The 22,172-nt window shown below is 42.8% G+C and overlaps 12 protein-coding genes across 12 annotated transcripts; 3 read left to right on the top strand and 9 right to left on the bottom strand.

Annotated features, from left to right (window-relative positions):
* Positions 1 to 4: 4 nt before the first annotated feature.
* Positions 5 to 5,302, bottom strand: HPODL_03060 (Autophagy-related protein 2; the record flags this gene model as incomplete). The annotated part of the gene is made up of 1 exon (XM_014077391.1): positions 5 to 5,302. The coding sequence occupies one exon, from the start codon at positions 5,300 to 5,302 to the stop codon at positions 5 to 7; it is 5,298 nt and encodes a 1,765-aa protein (XP_013932866.1).
* A 198-nt stretch (positions 5,303 to 5,500) lies between these two features.
* HPODL_03059 (Protein FMP42) lies at positions 5,501 to 7,078 on the bottom strand (the record flags this gene model as incomplete). The annotated part of the gene is made up of 1 exon (XM_014077390.1): positions 5,501 to 7,078. One exon carries the CDS (start codon positions 7,076 to 7,078, stop codon positions 5,501 to 5,503), a length of 1,578 nt encoding a protein of 525 aa, XP_013932865.1.
* A 131-nt stretch (positions 7,079 to 7,209) lies between these two features.
* HPODL_03058 (uncharacterized protein) lies at positions 7,210 to 7,947 on the bottom strand (the record flags this gene model as incomplete). Its single annotated transcript, XM_014077389.1, has 1 exon — positions 7,210 to 7,947. One exon carries the CDS (start codon positions 7,945 to 7,947, stop codon positions 7,210 to 7,212), a length of 738 nt encoding a protein of 245 aa, XP_013932864.1.
* Positions 7,948 to 8,372: 425 nt separating this feature from the next.
* On the top strand, positions 8,373 to 10,457 carry HPODL_03057 (uncharacterized protein; the record flags this gene model as incomplete). Its single annotated transcript, XM_014077388.1, has 1 exon — positions 8,373 to 10,457. One exon carries the CDS (start codon positions 8,373 to 8,375, stop codon positions 10,455 to 10,457), a length of 2,085 nt encoding a protein of 694 aa, XP_013932863.1.
* Positions 10,458 to 10,500: 43 nt separating this feature from the next.
* On the bottom strand, positions 10,501 to 11,223 carry HPODL_03056 (Protein transport protein YIP1; the record flags this gene model as incomplete). Its single annotated transcript, XM_014077387.1, has 1 exon — positions 10,501 to 11,223. The coding sequence occupies one exon, from the start codon at positions 11,221 to 11,223 to the stop codon at positions 10,501 to 10,503; it is 723 nt and encodes a 240-aa protein (XP_013932862.1).
* Positions 11,224 to 12,181: 958 nt separating this feature from the next.
* On the bottom strand, positions 12,182 to 13,405 carry HPODL_03055 (uncharacterized protein; the record flags this gene model as incomplete). The annotated part of the gene is made up of 1 exon (XM_014077386.1): positions 12,182 to 13,405. One exon carries the CDS (start codon positions 13,403 to 13,405, stop codon positions 12,182 to 12,184), a length of 1,224 nt encoding a protein of 407 aa, XP_013932861.1.
* Positions 13,406 to 13,442: 37 nt separating this feature from the next.
* On the top strand, positions 13,443 to 14,930 carry HPODL_03054 (Her2p; the record flags this gene model as incomplete). Its single annotated transcript, XM_014077385.1, has 1 exon — positions 13,443 to 14,930. The coding sequence occupies one exon, from the start codon at positions 13,443 to 13,445 to the stop codon at positions 14,928 to 14,930; it is 1,488 nt and encodes a 495-aa protein (XP_013932860.1).
* Positions 14,931 to 14,959: 29 nt separating this feature from the next.
* On the bottom strand, positions 14,960 to 15,412 carry HPODL_05360 (Membrane protein involved in Golgi transport; the record flags this gene model as incomplete). Its single annotated transcript, XM_014077384.1, has 2 exons — positions 14,960 to 15,354; positions 15,388 to 15,412. 2 exons carry the CDS (start codon positions 15,410 to 15,412, stop codon positions 14,960 to 14,962), a joined length of 420 nt encoding a protein of 139 aa, XP_013932859.1.
* Positions 15,413 to 16,052: 640 nt separating this feature from the next.
* On the bottom strand, positions 16,053 to 17,657 carry HPODL_03052 (Transcription factor IIIB subunit; the record flags this gene model as incomplete). Its single annotated transcript, XM_014077383.1, has 1 exon — positions 16,053 to 17,657. One exon carries the CDS (start codon positions 17,655 to 17,657, stop codon positions 16,053 to 16,055), a length of 1,605 nt encoding a protein of 534 aa, XP_013932858.1.
* Positions 17,658 to 17,767: 110 nt separating this feature from the next.
* Positions 17,768 to 19,449, bottom strand: HPODL_03051 (uncharacterized protein; the record flags this gene model as incomplete). The annotated part of the gene is made up of 2 exons (XM_014077382.1): positions 17,768 to 19,339; positions 19,378 to 19,449. The coding sequence occupies 2 exons, from the start codon at positions 19,447 to 19,449 to the stop codon at positions 17,768 to 17,770; spliced, it is 1,644 nt and encodes a 547-aa protein (XP_013932857.1).
* Positions 19,450 to 19,900: 451 nt separating this feature from the next.
* HPODL_03050 (uncharacterized protein) lies at positions 19,901 to 20,713 on the top strand (the record flags this gene model as incomplete). Its single annotated transcript, XM_014077381.1, has 1 exon — positions 19,901 to 20,713. One exon carries the CDS (start codon positions 19,901 to 19,903, stop codon positions 20,711 to 20,713), a length of 813 nt encoding a protein of 270 aa, XP_013932856.1.
* Positions 20,714 to 20,744: 31 nt separating this feature from the next.
* Positions 20,745 to 21,971, bottom strand: HPODL_03049 (Pantothenate kinase; the record flags this gene model as incomplete). Its single annotated transcript, XM_014077380.1, has 1 exon — positions 20,745 to 21,971. The coding sequence occupies one exon, from the start codon at positions 21,969 to 21,971 to the stop codon at positions 20,745 to 20,747; it is 1,227 nt and encodes a 408-aa protein (XP_013932855.1).
* Positions 21,972 to 22,172: the final 201 nt, after the last annotated feature.

The raw sequence follows: 22,172 nt of genomic DNA, 5'->3' as shown, positions 1-22,172 counted from the left end.
ACAATCAACTAGCTTCTTTCTTCGTATTTTTGTACTTTTCTTCAGACCTGCGTTTCTCTTCTGGATCAAGAATATTAATGCCTCCCTGAAGTGTTCGGGAGATAGCTTCTGTAGTTCCAATTATTGGGCGTATAACCATGATAGGAGTGGCTTTGGCGAACTCCCGGGCAGCAATCTGTGCACTACCGCTCCGTGCAGCACGCGTGCTTGCGGATACAATTGCCTCGCGAGCAGTGTCTAAGTTTCTTCCCAGCGAAGTGTAAGCAGTTTGCAAACCCTCGTTTAGATTTTCCGGCTGATTTGAGTACAGACTGACAATCTTTTGACCTTCGTTGTCAGACTCATCATAGTAATCATCTAGATCACTATCGCTCTCCAATACATCAGGTAGCTCAGCAGTACTCTTGAACACAGCAGGAACAAGAAACCTAGACTTCTGGTATTGATCGGCATCCTGTGTCCCAGCTCCATCCAGCGCCGAGGCTCCCTCTAAGAATTCTTCTTCCTCACCATAGGAATCAAAAGAGTTTCGGTGAAATACTGCACCACTCATGGTATTGTGGCCTAATAAAGATCTGTCCCCTGGAGTGGCGTAAATGACTTCGCTTGGTGAGGTTCTTCTTCGCGACTTTTGGTTTTTCTTGTATCCTGGTAGTCTGACAGCAGAGCCGTCTCCTCCCAAAGCTTCTTCGGTAGACTCCAGTATATTTTGGGTCCCTGCAGCAAGTTTAACACCGAATTTGAGCAACTCGCCGCCAGTTATTTTGGCAAATGAGAGTGCACCTTTTTGTAGTCCTCTTATCACACGGCCATCTTTCTCATACTCTTTCAAAGGCACAGCGACCAGCTCTTTGAAGCCAGATCCTATTTTCACGATTGATTTCACTGGAGCAAGACCTGACAGGACCCCACCAAGCTGATTTCTTTTGATGTCAGGCATCCACAAGTCATTGAGCATCTTGTGCAAACGAGTGAATCCCGGTATTCCATAGAGCACCAACTTCTTCAAAACCATCTCAGATTCATCAAGAATGAAAAAGTTCATGAACTCATTAGTATGGCCAGATCTAATGCCAGCGTAATCCACCTTTTTAGGCTTGTAATCAAGTTTGATTCTCACGGAGTTGACCTGAAACTTTTCGATAAAAACCTCCTCTTCATCCAAAGCTGGGAGAGTGAAGCGGTCATCTTTGAACTCTCCAAATCTGGTCAAAAAATCAAGCGTATCTTGGTCCACATAAAGTCTCAAAGGAAGCACAGATACAGAAATCACTAATTCAGAAGCCGCTAATGACGAGACAGGGCGAACAGTGTCAATGACAGCATGAAGCATACTGGAACCAAGCTCTTTATCCCCAGCTTCACGCAGATAACCCACAAACATATTCCAGCTTGACGTGGGAACATTATCTGCCACTTTGAAGGATCCGACACTCAGATCAATTCTGCTAACTAGTTCGGAGTCATCTTTGTTTTCGTCCTCACTGAAAACTATAGAGTTCTTGGTTGGATGTGGTTCGTTATTAACCATGGTCAGGATCGACAGGTCAAGGTTTTCGAGCTCAACTAGGACCTTATGATATATAGATCTTTTCAAACGCACTCTCCTATTAGAAACTTTGCCTAGTTCAATATTATGAGAGGGTGCTGCAGAGCGAGTGCTATTCGCGGTGTTGACTGACGCAGGTGATGAAGAGCCTGCAGACAAATTGTTACGCTCGCTTACATTTTCTGTGTCGCCACTGTTGCTGATCGACTTATTGATATTATCGTAAAATGACTGAGGGTCCTGGCCTGCTAACAGTCCCACATGGATTGACTCGTAGAGTATTTCATTCACAGCTTCCGTATCTAACTCAGTGGAATCGTCAGAAACGGAGCGGACATTTTGACTGGTGGAACCCTCAGTCACTTCATTCATGTTATCACCTATCTTCGCAGCTTTATCCTCAACACGTCGAATGGCATTTTTAATTGTAGTCTGAGTCTCTTTCCAGTCATACCCATCATAGAGCTTGATTGTGACATTGGAAATACTGACTCCGATAGCCATTGGTATAACTTTCGTCGTGAACTCTTCACCAGAATGTCCGAAATGATTATCATCAAAAATGATGTTGGACATGGCACCAGATTTGGTACCACTATTGGCTAAGCTACCAGAGCGTGTGGCTGATTGCTCACCTGAATCAGAATTTAGATTTTTGTCAAAGAAGTCCTCGACAATTTCCAATTTTTCGTTTTCAGGGATCTCAGTTTGCTCCAGATTGCCAACATCTACGTTTACCGACGCTGAGAAAATAGTCTCATCAACGTCCTTGAAAACGTCCACTTCATCTGTCGTTGGCTTATATTTTTCATTGAATGAGAATTGCACTGGCTGCTTCAGGTCTTTTAAAGTCTGGATCAAACATTGGGATGAGTCTGCACAAAGGTCCACGGCCAATGCATCAACATGTATTTTTGTATCGATTAAGGGAAAGATTTTCTGGCCGGAAAATGTCTGTGTCATCCTCTCTTCCAAATGACGCTCACTTTCAAATGCAGAATTCAAAAACAAAGATGAGATATAACCCACAGGGACGAAACCCTTGCTTTTCAGAATAGCATTCAGTGTCCAGATAGCATGATTATTATTCGCGTTAATCCAGTGCCTCAATGATTTACTTTCTTTGTCGCTGAGAATATTGGCCACATCATCAATTAACAGCAGGGTTAGGGAACTGAATGAGGATTGCAGTTTTGAGCGCCCATCAGTACCAATCAATAAGTCAGCAATTCCTTTCTTGATAACGACCTCAATTTTGGATTTCAAGTTGACTGGAACAAGACCTATTGAGACATCAGCAAAGGTAAAGTTGACCTGGCGTTTCTTGCCAGTAGCAGAAGAGGCAGACGAGCTTCGATCGGTTTCCTCCCGAGGCCTCTCTCGGGATTCTAAGAGTGTGATCCATTCTCCGTAGTAATTAAACGAACAGTTTTTGAAGTGTACCCCGACATTATCTTTGAATTTTGCAAACATCATGGGATACCCCTTGTTCCTAGGATCTGCTGCTTCCAACAATGACTCGTGTATTGAGTCACATACTCTTTGTATCAGAGCACTCATAACATAGCTGTGTAGGGTCCCATCTTGCAGAAAATTCACAAAGATATCTTTCAAGGAGATTTTCAGATCCCCAAAATGGGGACAAATATGGGAGAGAGTCATTGTGCAATGTTTGATTTCAACACAGTTTTTGAGCATTTTGGTAGCATTTAGAAACAAACTACTAGCCATTCTTACTTTTTTTTGCCTTGCCACTGGAGGTGAAATCACCATAGACTTGCACACTAAGTCAGCGAGTTTTCCAAAGCCGCTAATCAGTTTGATCAGGACTTCAAAATCAAGCTTCAGAGTAACCTTTTCAACTATAGTTTTCATTTTGGTCTTGAGCCATATCTCCTGAAGCGAGCTGGAATCAAAAGATCGTACTTTGTTTACACCGGCAGAAGATGTCTCAAAATTAGATATCATCAAAAATTGGTTAGGTGCATATTGTTCTCCTTGCGTTGCATCGTTGTATTCGAAAAGTATACTGCTAGTATCAAAGCGACCCTCCTGAGAATCATAAGTTACCGGAAGAATAGTAGTCGTGATACAAAAGTCATTGAGCTGAAGCTTAACGTGAATAGATGACATTTGCGCATGAAACTCATTGGATTTTTGGTAGTTTGCGGTATCCGGTAAAGCAAAGCGTGATGAATGTGTGTTTGAGTATGAATAAGGAGTCTTCATAGATACGACCGAGATAAGAGCCTCAATAACAGGTTCCATCAATGAGTAGTAACGCACTGCCAAAGTCAATAGTTGATCATCCACAACAATATTGGCAGATTTGGGACATATTAAAGTGATTCGAGAAACATCGTTGCTAAGTATTTCTAGTCCGAGGTCTGCAACGTTTGGTGCGCGAGAGTCGTCAAAGCAAAAGAGCTCGGTTCCGTTATCATTCCTTGATAGGCGTATTTTCGCGATGGAACCAAAAGAGAAAGAAGCATTTTTCTGTTCAAAACGTATAGCACTAAGTGATAAGCAAGTGCTATTGTCGAGAGCAAATCGTCCGTCTTTGGAAAGTGCTGATTCAAAACTCACACAGATCTCGTCAATTTTTAGAGAATTCAGCAGAGTGGTGCTAGCAGACTCGCTTTCCTTTTCTGTGTTTCCAGCTGTTTCATTGGTACTCATTGCTGAAAGCCTAACAAGGTTCCTAATTGATTGAATCACTGACGACAAACATTCTGGAATTGGGGAAGCCGCAATTTTAACATGCCCCACGTCCACTTGCACATTCTCTATGTTTTGAAGTCCATCAAACTGGAAGCTGCATTTGCTGACATAGGCGACACATACAGCTGACGGCTGGGGAGGCTCGTAAGTAGAAGCCCTGGCGGTAGTTGAAGAGAATACATTGGATGTCGCGCTCATGTACACTGATTCGGATGTCTGGCTTGCAAACATCATGCTCTCCACCAAGGATTTATGAATATCGTCCTTGTTTTCTGCCATAAATGAGGTTTGCATTAATTCATCGTCATAGTCCTCAGACCCTTCCGACTCGTTTGTATCCCTTTCTTCCGAGTTGTCAACATTATCCACTCCCTCTCCCGGATAAACTTCTGGTTTGATAGCGTTCAACGTCATTCTCTCAACTGTAATGTACCTGGTGCCCTCCTTTGATAACAAGGTGACCTTATCAATGCACACCTCCATAACAGAAGCCTCGAGTATCATGGTGATTTTTACGTCACGTACCGTTAGTTGTAACCTTGACAAAGCCATATCTGCAGCCTTTGCCATCATGTTGCTCATCTTGTAATCTTTGGTTTCTGTTGGAAGGGGGTTGGAATCAACTGAAGCGGTTTCTTTGATATCTTCGTCCTCCACAACATTGTCTTCGAACATAACGCTGTTTGCCAAATCGGCTGTGCTTTTTGCAAGGGAGAATTGATCTGTACTGTTTGGCTTTCCAGGGGTTACCGAGGGAGTGAGGGTAATATTAACTCCAGCGCAATCAACGTTGACACCATCGCTAATCGTAAGCGAGAGAGCAAGCGTTTCAATAGACCCACTTCTCATGTACATTCCTGGTATGCTGAACTTTTCGATGTCTAGCTCCAAATTTCGGAGATTGACCTTGGAGCTTGCGCCCAATGAGACATCCAAATTAGGTAGATCAATCTCGGAAAATAAGGAGAGCTGCTGAAGGATGTACTTCAGTAATCGCTTCTGTATATTTTGAGGCATCCATTGAGGCGCCATTTTTTGCAGATCTGCGTTCCACTCCTCTAAAGGATTTTATGATACAAGTTTACTGGAGTAACTTCAACCAATAAATCAATAGTGTAGATTCGCCACTTTCTAGATTGTATAAATATTCATGCTACAATTATATTTTTTTGACATGATAACCAGCCTCCGCGGCGGTGCAATTTTTTTAAACTTACGTGGGGTCCCTCCCTAATCTCCTATTTCCACAACGTCACTGTGCATGGCTTCATCTATAATGTTTCTCTTTTTCAGCTCAATTTCTTGTCCTTTGATATAACTGATAAGTGCAAGACCGGCTATGAATGTCAATCCAACAAGTAGCGTGTTAGCAGGATTAGGGTTCATTTTGAATACGGTATGTGTAGCATTGTCGAGAGGGGCCTGTAGCACATTAAATAATCCAGAGATGCAATTGATGGACCCATAAACCGTTCCAAAAGTTCGATAGCCAAACACTTTAGCGCAATAATCTGAAACAGCTGTGTAGTAGAATGGACGATAAACCACGAGCATGACAATACCCAAGTATTGCACAATCTGTACAGGAACCATTCCGAATATTCCTATCAAGAGCGAAATTTGAAGCAAGATCGATAACACTGTCACGATTTTGAAGTTGTCCAGCAAAACGCCAATGAAAGGAATGGCAAACACGCCTCCAACTGGAAGAGCAACATCAAAGAACTTATTGATTTGGACGGCAATTGCTTCGTCCTGGAAATAATATTCCATTTGGGACCGTATAGTTGCCACAAAATAATTGACTCTAAGCATTTGAATGGTGGCAAAACAAACCATAAGGGTGAACCAAGGAGATGTCATTTGTTCCTTCAAAGATTTGTTATGCAGCACTCCAGAAACTCCTCCTGATTTCTCATATAGACGGTTCTCAGCAATCTCTTCATACACTGACTTTGTTGATCTATTAGATCTCACAGATTTGATGGATGGCCTACGCGATCTTTGAGCATTGATCCGGGCCTGAGAATATCTAAGATCCTCAGGATCCATTGGCAGACCCGTTTCGTCGATTCCTGTTTCTCCTATTTTAGCTAAGGTTTCCACTGTTTTATAAGACTTTTTGGGCATCACTGTGAGCTGACACACCAATATGAAAATTGGCACGATAAGATAAGCAGTGAAAAACTTCTTGAGATTCAAGTCCTGAATCCAATTGTGCTGGTACACAAGTCGGTACATCAGAAACAACGCTGAACTAGAATCAAATGCTCCAGTCAAGAAAGCTAACACAGTGCCGGATCTTCCAGGGAACGAGTTGGCTAGCTGGAACGAACTGATGAAGACGAACGGACCACCAAAAGCAAGCCCGATGTAGCCTGCAAGATAGGGATCAAATACAGTGATTGATTGTCCTTGTGAGAGACTTATACTAGCAAAGAATATCACAATTGCGCCAACTATTCCTGTCACTCTTGGTCCGAAAGTGTCAAGCACTCGTCCAACTACCAAAGCTGTAGCGTTGGTGATAACTGCCGCGATGGTGAACATAAAGTTGAGTTTCAGGTCACGCTCAGCACACATGTCATTCTCTCCAGTATCTATGTTTTCTTTGCAATATTCGCGGTAAATGCCTTGATCGATCAAGATAGGTTTCAATGCAGCAAATCCAAATATAGGGCCTGCAGCAAACAAGCACCACGTCAATGCGCATCCAACCTGGAACAACCTGACCCTCAAAGGAGGGAGAGACTCCTTGATAGGATTTGTTGCAACAGGAATCAAGGGGCTCTCTTCCGTAGTAGGCATGGCTAAATATTTGCACAACCTAGAAAAGACTAAAAAAACTAATCAACTTTTTTTGCTAGCAGCCAATAAATTTTGGAGCTCTGCTACTGATAAACGGAGGAAATAAGCCTGCTTATCTAAGTGCGATTTATTTATGCAACACCCATCTTTCCAATCTCTTCACTCAACTTCTCGAGTTCTTTGTCCTCGTCCTTCTTAGAGTCAGAATTTTCTTTAGACTCACTCAAGACGTTCTCCACCCAGGCAATTTCTTTTCTAATTAAATCCTTCGTACTTGGAACAAAATGTCCTCCAGGATGTTTCAAGACAGTAGCATTTTCGCAGCTTTCAACAAGGGCCTCGGCTCTGTCAGGAGAAACCACAGTATCAAGTTCTCCAAAAATATGAAGGGTCGGAAGCTTGATTTTGTTCTCGTAGTATTTTTGGTATTGCTGAGGCTTGAGCTTGAATCCGGCATAGAAAATTGCAAATTTGAGCTCCTCGCTAGCCTTTGGTTGTCCAATAATTTCGGCATATTTACTACACACAACAGCGGCCAAGCCGGCACCTTGAGAGAATCCCATGATACCAATGAACGGTCCGTGTTCTTTGTAGTAATTCTTGACTGCATCTAGAGCCGGTTGGAGGTCATAGTCATCATTGGGTTGCCACCATCCACGGTAATCAAATTCTTCCTCGGCATTTTCGCTTGGGGGGACCTCAAATGGCAAATCAGCTTTTTGAATCTTGAGAGATCCTTGAACGAAGACAGTGTGGTATCCAATTTTCTTCAAAGCTTTTCTGATACCTGAGGCTTTAGCTGAAAATGTTGGACCGTTTTGGGCATAACCATGCAAACAGAGAATCGTTCCTTTGATAGCTTTTGACATTTCTCATATACTTTTTTTGCACTAAGTTTTTTAGGGGTGCGAAATTATCCGGATTTATCATGGCTGTGTTGTAAAAAAACCCGGTCTTTTCGATTAGCATTTCATGGGTCTTTATTGGAAGATCTTATTTACGTCATTTTCAAGATGTAGTGTACTCCACCATCTTCTGGGAAAGCTTGTTATCATCAGCTTCTTATTTAAGTCTCTTACTTCCTAGTTGGGGTATATATTGTACAAATCAAGTCTCTAGCCTGACAATATGATCCGGGTGATATCCGAAATTGGCATAGCGAGCAACTACAGTTACTGCATCTAGTACTTTATATGGGTTTTTCAGTTTCACGTCCCTTGCTGTGCACAGCCTCACAAAAAAAACTTCATAGGCTTGAAAGCTGTAAAACTTGAAATTTAAACACTCGTCTCTGATGACAGTCGAAGCAATTGAAAACGGGTGGTTCGAGCCACTGCCGTTGCAAAAATACCAAGATTTAGTGATCAAATCTATTCCTGAAAATCTTTCTGGCTGTCCTCCAGACAAAACAGTGGGTAATCCTGCAGTGCAAGTGGCTTGCGGACCAAACCTAAGATTCTTAGGTTGCCTTGAAAACGGCCAAACCAATTACAGAGGAACAATCTTGCTTGTTATTCGCGACGCCCCGGAGACTGAAAGGGTAGAGCCTTCTATTGAGTATTATATTGGGCCTGCTACCACTTCGACTGGCTCTCTCCAGTTGAGCAAGGGAGAGTTCCCAGGAACTCTATTTCACCAAGAACAGGGCCTGAGTTTTTGGAGATTTAGCATGGAACTACATTTACAAGAGTATGAGCAGAAAGTAAAGTATTCTGTTAATGGCGAGTACAACGAGAACTTTCAATTTTACCTGCCTTCTGTCGAGCAATCCATGAATGTCATGTCTTACTCTTGTAACGGCTTTTCATTGAGTGTCAAGACTGCAGACTTCAAAAGTTCGCTGTGGTACGATGTTATGCGCAGACACAATGAGTTGCCTTACCATGTGATGGTTGGAGGGGGTGATCAAATCTATTGCGACTCCGTGAAAAAGTCTTCCAAGCCTTTTGAGAAATGGCTAGAACATAAGAAGCTGCACTCTTACGACAAGCTCACTGATGAAATTGTTGATTCTCTCAAAGAATATTATCTGACCAATTACATACAATGGTTTGGCAAAGGGTATTGGGAAGGAACAGCAGGTGCTACTTTGCAGTGTATCTACCCTTTGGCCTTGCAACAAATTCCACAAATCAACATTTTTGACGACCATGACATCATTGATGGTTTTGGCTCGTACAGTCATCGTACCATGACTCAGGATATTTTTAAAGGTGTTGGTAACATTGCATTCCAGTATTATTTATTATTCCAGCACCACACCTCTCCTACAGAAGACTGCAAATCTGAACCTTCTTGGATTTTGGGAGCCTCTGTCGGTCCCTACATCAAACAGTTGTCCAGATCTCTTTATACAAGGCTAGGAAAAGAGGTTGCACTAGTCGGCTTGGATTGTAGAACGGAAAGAACGAAAAAGCAAGTTGTTACGAAAGAGACCTATGCCCGTGTGTTTGAAAGATTAAAACAAGAAATCACTGCATCTAACGGTGATATCAAACACCTTCTTGTTTTGCTTGGTGTCCCGATTTGCTACCCTAGAATGGTGTGGATTGAATCCATTCTGGGGTCCGCTGCTCTGGGTCCTATCAAGTGGTTGGCCAGGAAAGGAATCATTGCCAAGGGTCTGGTTAATGAGTTTGATGGTGGTGTGGAATTACTAGACGATTTGAACGATCATTGGTGTGCTGTTCACCATAAGAAGGAACGCAATTGGCTGATGGGAGAATTGACAAAATTCGCTGGAACACATGGTGTCAGAATCACCATTCTTTCCGGGGACGTCCATCTTGGCTGTCTTTCACGAATGATGACAAAAATGCACAAACATCACATCTTCAGCAGCAGGATAGACGAGAACCGCAAGGAGATTTTGGCGCACCCAGAACACGATCCAAGACTAATCTTCAATGTCATTTCCTCTGCCATTGTGAACACTCCGCCACCTAACGGCATGGCAACGCTACTGGAGAAAAGATCCAAAATCCACCACTTTGACTCGAATTGTGATGAAGACGTTGTGGACCTGTTTGTAAGAGATACCAACGGCTCTGCAAGGGCCAACCACTTGTTTTTGAACAAGCGAAACTATGCCGATCTTATTCCTTTCAAAAACCTCAAAAATACAGAGCGTTACAACAAGTTCCGCCCAGGAGATCTGATCCATCCAGGGCCATCTGAAGCATTGGAGAAAGCAGAAAGTGTTGGGGACGGAAGCTTTTCCACCAAGAAGATTGGCTATCCTCTGGATCCAAATTCTCTCGTGACCACGTTCCATTTCGAGGTCGACATGAGGGACACAAACTCTCGAACTTACGACTACGAGGTTTTGATTCCTCAATTAGAAGGAACTTACGATTTGAAAGACGTCGGTCTCAAATAGATTATGCTGTACTATTTCTATGTATTGCGCACTTGTCAGGAATTCATTCTTTTTTCTCCACGAATATAGCCATCAGGGCAAACACAGAGTAGAACATCGCCAAAGGGTAGGCAACTAAAGGTCTGGCATTACTCAGGTTGAGCACACGAACGAAAAAACCCGATGAAGAGAATGTGCACCAGAAAATGGCCAAGCATGCTAAAACATAACCAAGAGTGTTGTCCAGCCTAATGAGAACAGCGATACCACTGAGAATAACAAGGGGAAGCAAACAGTATCCTATAACCGACGCGGTTCTTAAGAAGTCGAGATTATTGTCCGAGGTGTTATTAGACATCAGTTTGAATAGCCAGTGCAGCGAGACTGTTCCAAACAAAGCAACGCCATATATGTATCCAAAATGCGTTTTTCCTGAAAGCAGAAGCAGGGTACCAAACAGCAGACAGAATATCAGTGGTCCAGCCAAATCTGAGTCCTGGATAATATCTTCACTCAAACTACTGGATTTGAAGTTCAAGACCGCCAGTGTTTTCGATTTAATGTGATTGAAGTTAATTCCCAGTTCCTCCAACAATGGAGGCTCCCCAGGATAGCCACTGCTGGAGAACGCTGCGAGGACGCCTTTGCTCAAGGGTGGTTGATCTTGGTCTCCTCCAGCATAGGAGTAGCTTGTTTGCATTGATCCAGTGGGAATCGACCCATTGTACAGGCTTTGTTGTGACGGACCGTTGTAGAAGCCGAGATTTGGTTGCTGGTAATAGGACATCTTGGTCGACTGCTAATGTCGCGAACAGTTTCAAAAAAATACAAGCTCACAAGTTTTTCGTACATCTTTGCACAGATTTGGCCTATAAACACCAGATGGAATCCTTGGTGACCGTGATATTAGAGGAGTATGGCGATCTGCATCGCTCAGTTCTCCAGTTCCTGATGGCAGTGAAGAGCATAGAATTCGAAGTTTTGTACACCGTTTTTGTTAAACTCGTGATAAAATGTTTGCTTGAGAAGCATCATTCAGAACCATCGAATTCAGATCAAGAGGAGCATTTACGTGATTTGCTCCGGCAGGCTCAACCAGAGCTGCCAACACTCAGTTCTGAAAGCTTAGTTAAAACAATCGCACTAATCAACCGAGAACTCGCAGCGCTTGATCTCGAAATAGTGGAGACCCTGGCCCAAGATGACGAGAAAAACATCAATGTTAGCTTTGTGAACACCAAATCGTCGCCATCTATTAAGCTGTCTACAAGCTACACGGAAAAGGAGATTAGTGTGATCAATCAGTTGATCGATCAGATGTTCGAAAGCCCATTTGACGATGAGGATAACTTAACATATTCTCTCTCTTACACACAAGCACTCAATGTTGCGAAACGAAACATCCAAACGATTACCGACGCGCAGAGGTTTATCAACAAGTTGGAATCCTCAGGATGGCTTGAAACTGTGAAAGGAAAATACACCCTTAGTGCGCGCGCTCTTGCTGAGCTGAAGTCATACTTGATCACCAAGTTCGAGACTAGGTCGGCAGAAAACCCAGATGGAACAGTTTCATTGTGTCATGGTTGTAAGGAACTCATAACAATGGGATATCGATGCTCAAAGTCACGATGTTATGTCTGTTTTCACGAACACTGTCGCGACCTGTTTACGCAATCGCACCGCACTGAAACCTGCCCTGCTGACCACTGTGACTCTTCGCTTGAGAATATGGTCAGCTTCTATTAGTTTTGAAGTATACTCATGCGCTCTATGTCGTCCAGATACTCGTTGGTCACCTCATCCACCAGATCGTACACATATTCTTCTAAAACACGCTCCTCATATCTTTCACTGTATAGTTTGATTTCTCGATTCGAAATTGCGTCTTTGAGATCTTCAGGAACAACAATGTTCGGAGTGGTATTTAGTTGGATTATTCCATGGTTGTAGCAGCTGATCATTGGATAATACCCTAGCGAACCATCATCTTTAGTTTCAGGAATCTTACCTTTCACTTCCTTGCCTTGTTTCTGTTCGGAAGCAGGCGGCAGAAAAGCATTCAGATCCTTGAAGGCAACTCCACAACACTTCCCATTTTTGTAGACTGTTATTGAAGAATTTGGAAGCTTGCATGGCTCAAAATTTACCGTATCTCTCACAGCTTTTTCTCCAAACACGGTCACAGGGTTCAAAAGATGCTCCATTTCTTTTGATGCAGTGTAGTCATATTGTTCAAAGTAAAGCTGATTTTTATATTTGATCGGAATTTGATCGCGCACAATGTCAAACTCAACGGGTTCGTTAACAGGAATATCGGTATCGGGTTGTCCAACTGTTTGCTGATGTACTTGCTGACTAGCCAGTCGCCTTTGCGTCTTCATATCAGGTAATGAGATGAGCAGCCCAACAACATCACCAGTCTGAAATTGATCGTTCTCCAGGAAGCTGCCCTGCTTACTTAAATGAACCGTCTGCCCATACTTGTCTCTAAATCCATATCCGTATCCATCAAACCCTACAGGGGCTTCCAGGCTAGCCTCTCTTCTAGCAACTCCAAATCTAACATGACTCTCTCCATCATTAGACTTGATGAGTCTATACTCGATATACCAAGTGCCTTCCCTTATAACGGCATTCGCTCGCGCGCTTCTCCATCCTTGAAGAGCAGTAGCAGTGGTCAAATTCTCATCGACTAATATTCCTGGAGACTTATCAAAATATGAGAGTCGGCAATAGAACGGTGGGAAATCCGTTGTAGAGTACATCATTGAGGTGAATGCAGGGTTTGGACGACATGGTTTGTATTTGAATGCTCTTTTATTATTTGGATTGTCATCGTTAGAGTAGAATTCGATACTTTCGAGAGCCGCTTGCTTATTCAAAATTGGTTTTCGAAGCTCCAGCTGCAAATCCTGGGATGAATAAGGTAAAGGTTTCAACCGAGGCACCACTTTGATTTGACCCATCGTGAAATGTACAACCAAATAATATTTTTTTTTCAATATGTTACGAAAGCTTAGCCTCAAGTACAACATATTTACGAGTATAGCACTTACCAACTTAGAAAGCAATTCAGTGGGGTCACTGGCAGCCACGTCTTATGCCTTGAAAGACAATATTGTTACTCGTGATGCGCCTACAACATGCTCCTCGAAAATTCTTGCCAATTATGTTTCTCCGTTTGAGTCCACGGTAAGCAGACTACTGGCCGAAGAGGGTTCGCAACTAGTTGGGAAGACAAACATGGATGAATTTGGCATGGGGAATTCTTCTCTGAACTCACACTTTGGGCCCACGCTAAATCCTTTGTACGAGCAAAAGTCAGACATAGTAGATCTCAAAGAAAAAGAGTTCTGGATAAGAGGTGAAAAAATAACCCAGGATATCACCTTCCAAAAACAAGACGCAGGCAGTTATCTGCATCGAAAGTACCTAGTTCCCGAAGTCAAACTCGATTACAAAATTGACCCTGAAATGAGGATTGTTGGTGGATCTTCAGGAGGATCTGCTGCGGCAGTTGCAGCTGATTTAGTAGACTACGCTATAGGAACAGATACCGGAGGATCAGTCAGATTACCATCGTGCTATACATCCATATTTGGTTTCAAGCCATCCTACGGAAGAATCTCAAGATGGGGGTTGATACCGTACGCTCAATCGCTGGATACAGTTGGCATCATGTCTAAAAATATAAAGCTAGTCAGGAAAGTATTTTCTATACTCGACAAACATGACACCTCGGATCCAACGTCAATCTCAGAAGAGAAAAGAATATATGACGACAAGGTGGACTCGATAATAAAAATTGGTATTCCTGCAGAGATGAGCTTCGACGGCCTGGAGAATGATGTGAAAGAAAAATGGAGCAAATTGCTCAAACGGCTGCAGAAACTTCCCAACTTTGAACTGTTTCTGATCTCCTTGCCCTCGCTATCGAAGAGTCTCCCTGCATATTATACACTGGTGACTTCTGAGGCATCTTCCAATTTAGCCAGATACGATGGAATCAGGTACGGATATCGTACTGGCGAGTATACAAGCCTCGAGCCAGAGTTTGCCAAAACACGATCCGAGGGATTCGGTGCCGAAGTTAAACGTCGGATAATTCTGGGTTCATATTCTTTGTCCTCTTATGGTTACAATAGTCATTTCATGAATGCTACCAATGTAAGGTCGAAGCTGATTCAAGAATTCAATAGCATTTTCAAAGGGCCACACATGCTAAACAAACACCGCAATCCAAATGGCATCGACTTCATCTTGTGCCCAACCGCTACCTCCTTGCCACCTCTTGTGTCGCAATACCAAAAAATCACTCCCGTGGAGTCATATATGAACGATATCCTGACGGTCCCATTTTCTCTTGCCGGACTTCCTGTAATTAACATCCCACTTGGGAGATCGATAGGATTTCAACTTGCTGGACAATTAGGCCACGATTATAAAGTTTTGAAGCTGGCGCAAATGATGGATGAACTGGACATAAGATGAATGAGTCTTTATTAGTTTCTATAGTACAATCACACTGGCAGAACTCGAACACCGGCCAATCTGTCCAGAACAGGACCAATAAACGGGTTCGAGAGAATTGGGCCAATGTAAGGAAGAGATCTAAGGAACTGCACCACTGTAGCAAAAAACTCTCCGAATAATCCCAAAATGCCAAAACTTTCTACTAAAAATCCCCAAAACGAATATTTCATCAATATGAGAAGAACTCCAAACAGAAAGCAAATGGACCCTCTGATCTTTTGTGGTCTGGTGAAAAAGTACACGGTTTTCTGCGGACCAATAATGAGCACCAATCCAATGATGAACAATAGGTTACTCATCGCAAGCAGGGCCGAATCAAAGAAAGTGACAACGCCCAAGAAAAAAAGCAGGACTCCACCCGCAGTGAAGCCAACGCCGAATTCTGCATGTTAGCAATTGTTAAATTAAAACTCACTTTGTACTTCGGTCAGCCAAATCATTATTTTCAGATGATTATTATTTTTCTAAACTAGGGGAAAAAATGTTTACACAGCCTCTTGCGAAAAAAAGTCATGCGCGCACTGCCTTTCGCGGCACAGCTCCCATGCATGGTTGCATATATAAAGCCGGGTTCTGATACCTCGTTCTTGGCAAACTAAAAGCAGAACCGAATCCACAATGAGTTCAGACTCCAAAGAACAACCCCCATCCTATCTTGAAGCCGTTGGCGAGATCTCCACTGCTACACACTCAACTCCGAGCGTTCAAAGAGAGAGACCTGCACAGGAGATAATTTCCAAGCAATGCCGATGCAAGGGCTGTCGAAGAGGCTTGAACAGAGGATGTCGTAGGAACTTTGACGCTCGGATGGTCTATGGCCGCCCTCGCCGTGTAGGACTCGTTGGATTAGCGATCATGGGAGTCGGCTACGCAATTGATAAGATATCGGAAAGAAAAGCTCGTAATATTCTTCCTGGTGATCCCAAGTTAGGTGGTGTTTTGTGCCCGAAGTGTAAAGGACAGGGTACGCGAGATGATGACTTAGTTTGTGTTACCTGCCAAGGGTATGGTAGAATAGGAAGATAATAAATAAGACGAGATAGTTAAGCGATTGAGCGAATCTATTAATTATTTGAAGTTCTAGTTATCATCAAATAGCTCATTGACTGCTTCGTAGTTGATTTTCTTGCTCAGGGATTTGTTCTTCAGCATACTCTTCGCGCTATCAGCAGCTGAAAGTTCCTGGTTCAAGGCGGCCGTCAGACCCAGGTGTGAAGACGCACCCGATAAATACTCCCCGTATTCGCTCTTGAGATCGTTGCCCTTATCTTCTGTTTTCGTGGTACGTTTTCTTCTCTTCGGATGCTGGTTGTGGCCTGCTATTCTGTCTGCATCTTCTTTGAGACGCTTTGTTTCTTGAGCCAACAAGAACTCCTGATTTGAACCCACCCAAAGGCGCTCCTTCAGTTTACTTTCCTCCTCGGTCAACAGAATATTGTTAATCTCATCATCGTCAGCATCGTCGAGATTCTCTGGGTCATCAGGAATTTTAGAAAGCAAGGACTCCGTCTTGGGCAGCGCCTTCAAAAGATTTCGAGGCCGGTTTCGCTCAATCATTCGTTCAAATTCCAGATCTTGGACTGATGTGGCTTCCTCCTCCTCTTCGTTCTCTTCGCCTAAAGTAGCATTCAACTTGCGCAGTTTATCTCTTTTCTGTCGCTGGAGTACTCTTTTCACATGCTCCTGGATTTCCTTCTCAGAAAGTTTAGAGTCTTCCAGAATTGCAGCAAGTACAGGGTCGTTGGTAACATCTTCAGGGTCCGTTTTTTGCAATTGGCTTTTTAGTTTCTTCTCACTTTTCCGATTTTTCTGAAATGAGGGAGGAAGAGTGGATTTGACTTGGCCACGCTCACGGAACTCTTCGACAGTCAATCCCGATGCGTTTGTATTCTTGAATTCATTAAGTCTTTTTTGGATCGTAGATTCACCGATATGTGTTACGGCAACAATTTCGGAATGCGTTCTCCTGAAGTTGTTCATTCGTGCAGCCAAAAGAATACATGCCCCAGCGATACCTGCAGGTCTTCTCCCCTCATGAATCCAATCTTCACTCATTCGATGTGCAAGCTTGATGGCATCGTTGATCACCTTTGGCAGCATGCGACCAAAATCTAATTTCTCTGCGAAGTTCTGGATGAAAAGCGATGGGTCAACCAGAGGCAAAGATGTGATATGGAGAGCTTTCACCATCTTCAAAAAAGTAGCTCCAACAGCGTACACCGATATCTGTAAACGAGAAGAAAAATCTATCAACATGTGATGCGTCTTTTCCTTTCTGCACGCAATATACAAACATGCTGCAACAACATTTTGCGAACGTCGTCCTTGTACAAAGTTGTTGGTGAGAGCCAGCTGGAACCACTGGCAAGCCGCATCGGCTATATAGTCTTTGATTTTGAGAGCCGCAGCAACGTTTCTTATCCGTTTCTTACCATTTTGTAGAGTTTGCTCACGCGAATCAAGAGATCCGCGATTATTACCGAAATTCGCTCTAGTCTGGTCTGCACCAACTATGGATCCTTGAAGCATGGCAGCTCCTGACGGAGCCTCCCCGAACGTGACCTCAAGCACGATCGGGTTTTCCTCAATAACAGTACCACATCTGGCACACGCTAGGTCAGACGAAGCAGTCTTGTGATCGCGTTCAAATTCAGTGCTTCCACAGTTTTTACACCTAGGCACCATAATATGTGAATGAAAACAATTTATCGAGAAGCCTAAACATAAAAAAATCAAAATCGTTAAATCGCACCGCCACAAATATATCTCATTTATAAATCAATTAGCCACACAGCTTACAACGATTCTAAACCGTCAAGCGTCTGCTTTGCAACAAAGAGCCAACTCTTCCACAAAGTGCTATTTTGCAGTTTGCCTAGCTTTCCTTCAATAACAGCAATTTCCTTCTTGAAAACTGAAACAGGCCAATATTTGTATCTTTTGGTAGCCAAGGCAATGATATTATAGGCGGTGATTATCAAAGCGCGAGGATCTGCGTCGTCAAGAAGATCGATATAGCGTTCAGGAACCTCCACTATGTAACGCGACAGAGTACCATACATGTCATACTCCAGCTCATATGAAGGTCTGAAACTTCTTGCAACCTTTTTTTCAGCAAAAGGAGGTGAAGTTGATGGCGCGCCAGTAGCGACGGATTCAATCGGAATATGTCGTGGTGTGTTTTTTGGTTCTGGAGGCAAAGTAAGGTTTGCATGAGCTCTATATTCTTTCTTCAGCCTATCAATCATTGCAACAATAAGAGCTTGCACCTCTTGATCCAAAGCCTGTACTTCTTTTTTGTTTGGTTCATTAGTCGTTGGGTATTCCACGTTAACAAGGTCGTAAAGGAACTCCGGAAAATAGTAGCTTGCATCTTGTGACCATGAGTTGATGCAGAAGCGTGCACATGCGTCGTTGAATAAAGGGTCATTTCTATAGAGTAGCACATAGTCTGTGAAAAGCAGCCCCAAATTTCGTCCTAGGCCAAAATAGCCTCGCGAACAGATCTCCTGATTTGGACTGCCAGTGGCATAAAATATATGCAGCATTGCAGTGATCATGAGCGCAACGCTTTTCTTAATGTCCTCTTGCACTTTTACTTCCTCACTCATGGAATACATGGACTTGGTAAAATGGTAATCTCCAAGTTTCAAGTACGTGATCTTATTGAGATTCAAAACATCATCATGACCATACATCACTTGTTGGAAGTAAAGATCAAGGCAACTGGCGGCCATGAACGAATGCCAGCAGAAATCGTAGAGCGGCGAGGACTTAAATGCCGAGCTCAGCATGTCTCTATTGATTGAATCCTCACAAATCCTGAAAGGCAATGTGTTCATCGTGTGGAATTGAAGCTTGAGCAAGAATTCACTATAGAATGTGTAGTTGGAGATTTCTTGGGGAATATCCAAATCAGCGAGATGTGAAAAAGCGGTTTTAGGGGACAAGAATTCGGGCGACACGAAGTTGTATCTTGTTTTGGATTCAATATCATCACACCCGTTCCAGTATTTGATGGGATATGAAAACCCAAACTTCGCGTGTGGTTCCGACATTGTGCCTGACGAAACAGAGGATACAGGACTAGGGTTGATGCTTTTTGGCTGCGTGATATTAGTGTTTTCTGAAGATATGGAAGAGCTCCCTTCATCGAGAACGGAAAAGGTCATGCGGTTGCCTCTGTGCTCGGATGAATGCACGTTACCCACGTCTCCTGCTTTTGAAATTGGGTCATTTTCGCCGAAAGGATTTTTGAAATTGTCCGTCTCACACAAAGATTGCGATTCAAAGCCCGGCTGGGGCCCATAAACGCAAACAAGCCCTCTTTTTCGGCAGCGCAAACATTCAGGCTTATCTTCGTCACACTAAGAGAATTAGTTAAATCAGCTTGATATATACTCACTTTCAACCTTCTTCTTTTGCAAGAAAGACATCCGGTTTTGGTTTTTTTATGGGGTCTTCGCAGAAACGACATGAAAAATACGAGCTGTAGGCACCCTTATGCGCTAATCAGGTATCAGTCGCAATTTACAACAATGGATATTTTTCCCAATAATACAGCAAAAACAGATAGTCCCAGTTCTTTCGATATGAAAAGTTGACTAAAATTACTCGAAGTCCCTATCCTGAGTGAAACGATTCGGAAAAAACTTAAAAACACTTATTTACCTCGGTAGTGTAACCTGAAAAGTTCCGGCCCTGAAATAATTACATTGCTTTATGTTAGACACCAGTTGCCTTATTTTGTGCGCCCCATTTGAGACTCTTCGGTAGATGTAATTTCTATTAGTATTGAGAGATAAAGCTTAAAAATGCGGCCCGCACTATGCCTTTTTGGTGAGGCTATTTTTGTGATATTCTCTTCGTCTTGTTATCAAAAGTCACGGCTGTGCGTTTTCTTTGTTTACGAATTTTTGATTATAATTATGACTTCGTCAATGACCAACGCGTCTTCAATTCAAGACTTGGCAGACAAGATCCCCATTTTGCGCTCAGATGACACTTTCAAACAATATGTTGACGAGTCGACCTCCGTTAGGGGTCTAAAGCTTGACCCGGATATGCTAAAGGAGAACCCTGAAGCATTGGCCAACTTGACCAAGAATAACGAGAACTACCTCAATAAGCTCACATACCAATTTCTTGAGACCGAGTCCAAACAGATATTCTTAGGGTTCTTGAACGAGGGACACAAGCTGACTGCAGAAGAAATGGACACCACCAACCAGATGATCGCCGAATCTAAACAACGATACGAAGAGATGGAGGCAAACATAGCGAGACTCCGAACAGAGATCCATGTGGGGAGCAGGAAAGTTCTTAAATCTCTTGCAGAAGTCAATCGGCTCAATAAAAGTATCAATGAGCTTAATAACACTAACGATAATTTGCAACAAGAAGTCGATGATCTAGAAAAACATAGCACAGTCAACATTGGTTCTCGCCAGTTCCACTCATACGAGCAGCTGGAGCAGCTTGAAAGCCAGACATTAGAGGAAAGTGCACAATTAGAGGAGGAGTTGGAGCAACTAAAACATTTTAAAGAAAACAGAAGCGAGCATTTGAGGCAATTGGAGAATGATTTGCAGAATACCCAAGCTTCTGCTAAGAGAAATAAGGCAATCCTATCACAATCCGTCGAAAAACGCCAACAGGTTGAAGTGGATCCCAATCTAGATAGAGATTACAAGCACATGGTACAGCTTATCGAAATATGGAAATCCTTAGCCAATGATTAAGCAAAAATTATGTGACCATTACGCGCTTTCGTTATATATCGAGTTCTTTTTTGAGAAAAGCTCCCATACTTCCAAGGTATCCTTCGTGCCTCAGAAAGTAAGCCTTTTTCGAGCCTTCAGACCAGAAATTTATGGCATAGCTCAATGTTCTGATTGTCTGATAGTGATTTCTAATGTATGAGCCTGCGAAATATATTTTCTTCAGACCGTGTCTCTGGGCTTGCAGATAAGCAATTTGGCCAATATTATTGGAAACAGCGTATAAGAGCGAGCGGGCTATGTCTTCCTGGTTGAGTTTCTCCAACCTATCGAGACGAACATCAGAACTCGTTTTCTCAGACTCTTCATCTTTTTCAAACACTTTTTTGAATACCTTTCCCATGGAAGATGCAATGTGGTTTGATTTGAGGCCAATCTTGTTGTACCCTTTTCCATATATGTCACCGACCAGAAGGTCGACGTTCTCATTATTTCCGTGTGATGCCATTTCCAGCATCTCATCAAAGTCTTTACACGTCGTCAGCACTGATAACAAGCCCCACAATGTTCCTCCACCCAGGGAAGAGCCACCCACACGGATAAAGTTGTCTGGACCGGGGCCGGTGACTTTGATAATCGAAACACCCGAACCAATGTTGACCAGCAAGTATGGATATATGCTGTCAAGTTCTAGCTCTCCAGAGTTCACCTCCACATATTTGTGATTCTTTTCGTCGAAATAAAATATCTCGTTTTGAATTTGACTGATAAAGAAATCGAGTCCAATGATCAAACACTGCATTTCGTCCTCTTTTTGCACTTTGCAATTGAGAGACTTTTTCAGTTTGTCATAAAACTTATAGGATCCGCCTCCAGTTGCAATCAACGTCAAGTTTGGATTGATAAGATTCTTGCCATCATGATGGTAATATTTTTTCAATATGGTTTTAAGGTACTCAATGAACTCGTCGATTCTCGAAGTTTCAATTTTGTAGAAATTAAGTCTTCCGCCTTCCTCTTTCTCATCTTTAGAAAAGTAAACCAGTTTTGACAATGATCCCCCAATATCGATTGAAATTTCATTCACTGTCTCGGTGTGATTAGGCAACGCGATGTCTCGAGTTTCTGGTAAAAGCCCACCTCTGTACTCCGTCTCATCGTGCACTATGTAGGATCCTAAAGCATTGAGTGGTTTCGGGTTTTTACAATGGTTATGCACGTAAACGCTCCCCGTTGGCGAGCCAGATCTTTGCTTTTGTATACCACTGACTTGTAACATACAGGCGATAGCAGAAAGACGAGAGGAGAATATTGATGATGCGGAAGTGATGACAAATTTATATTATTTAGCACAACTGTGTCAATCTGTCAATTCCAAAGTTGATAGATTAAATCCGATGATTTGGCATTAATATACCTACTCGTTGCTGACCTCCGTGACCCAACAATTGGCTATCCTTTTGACCTTAGGGAAAAAATT

Source organism: Ogataea parapolymorpha, chromosome VII (assembly GCF_000187245.1).
Source record: "Ogataea parapolymorpha DL-1 chromosome VII, whole genome shotgun sequence".
Taxonomy (NCBI): domain Eukaryota; kingdom Fungi; phylum Ascomycota; class Pichiomycetes; order Pichiales; family Pichiaceae; genus Ogataea; species Ogataea parapolymorpha.
This window is presented reverse-complemented; position numbering and strand designations above follow the sequence as displayed.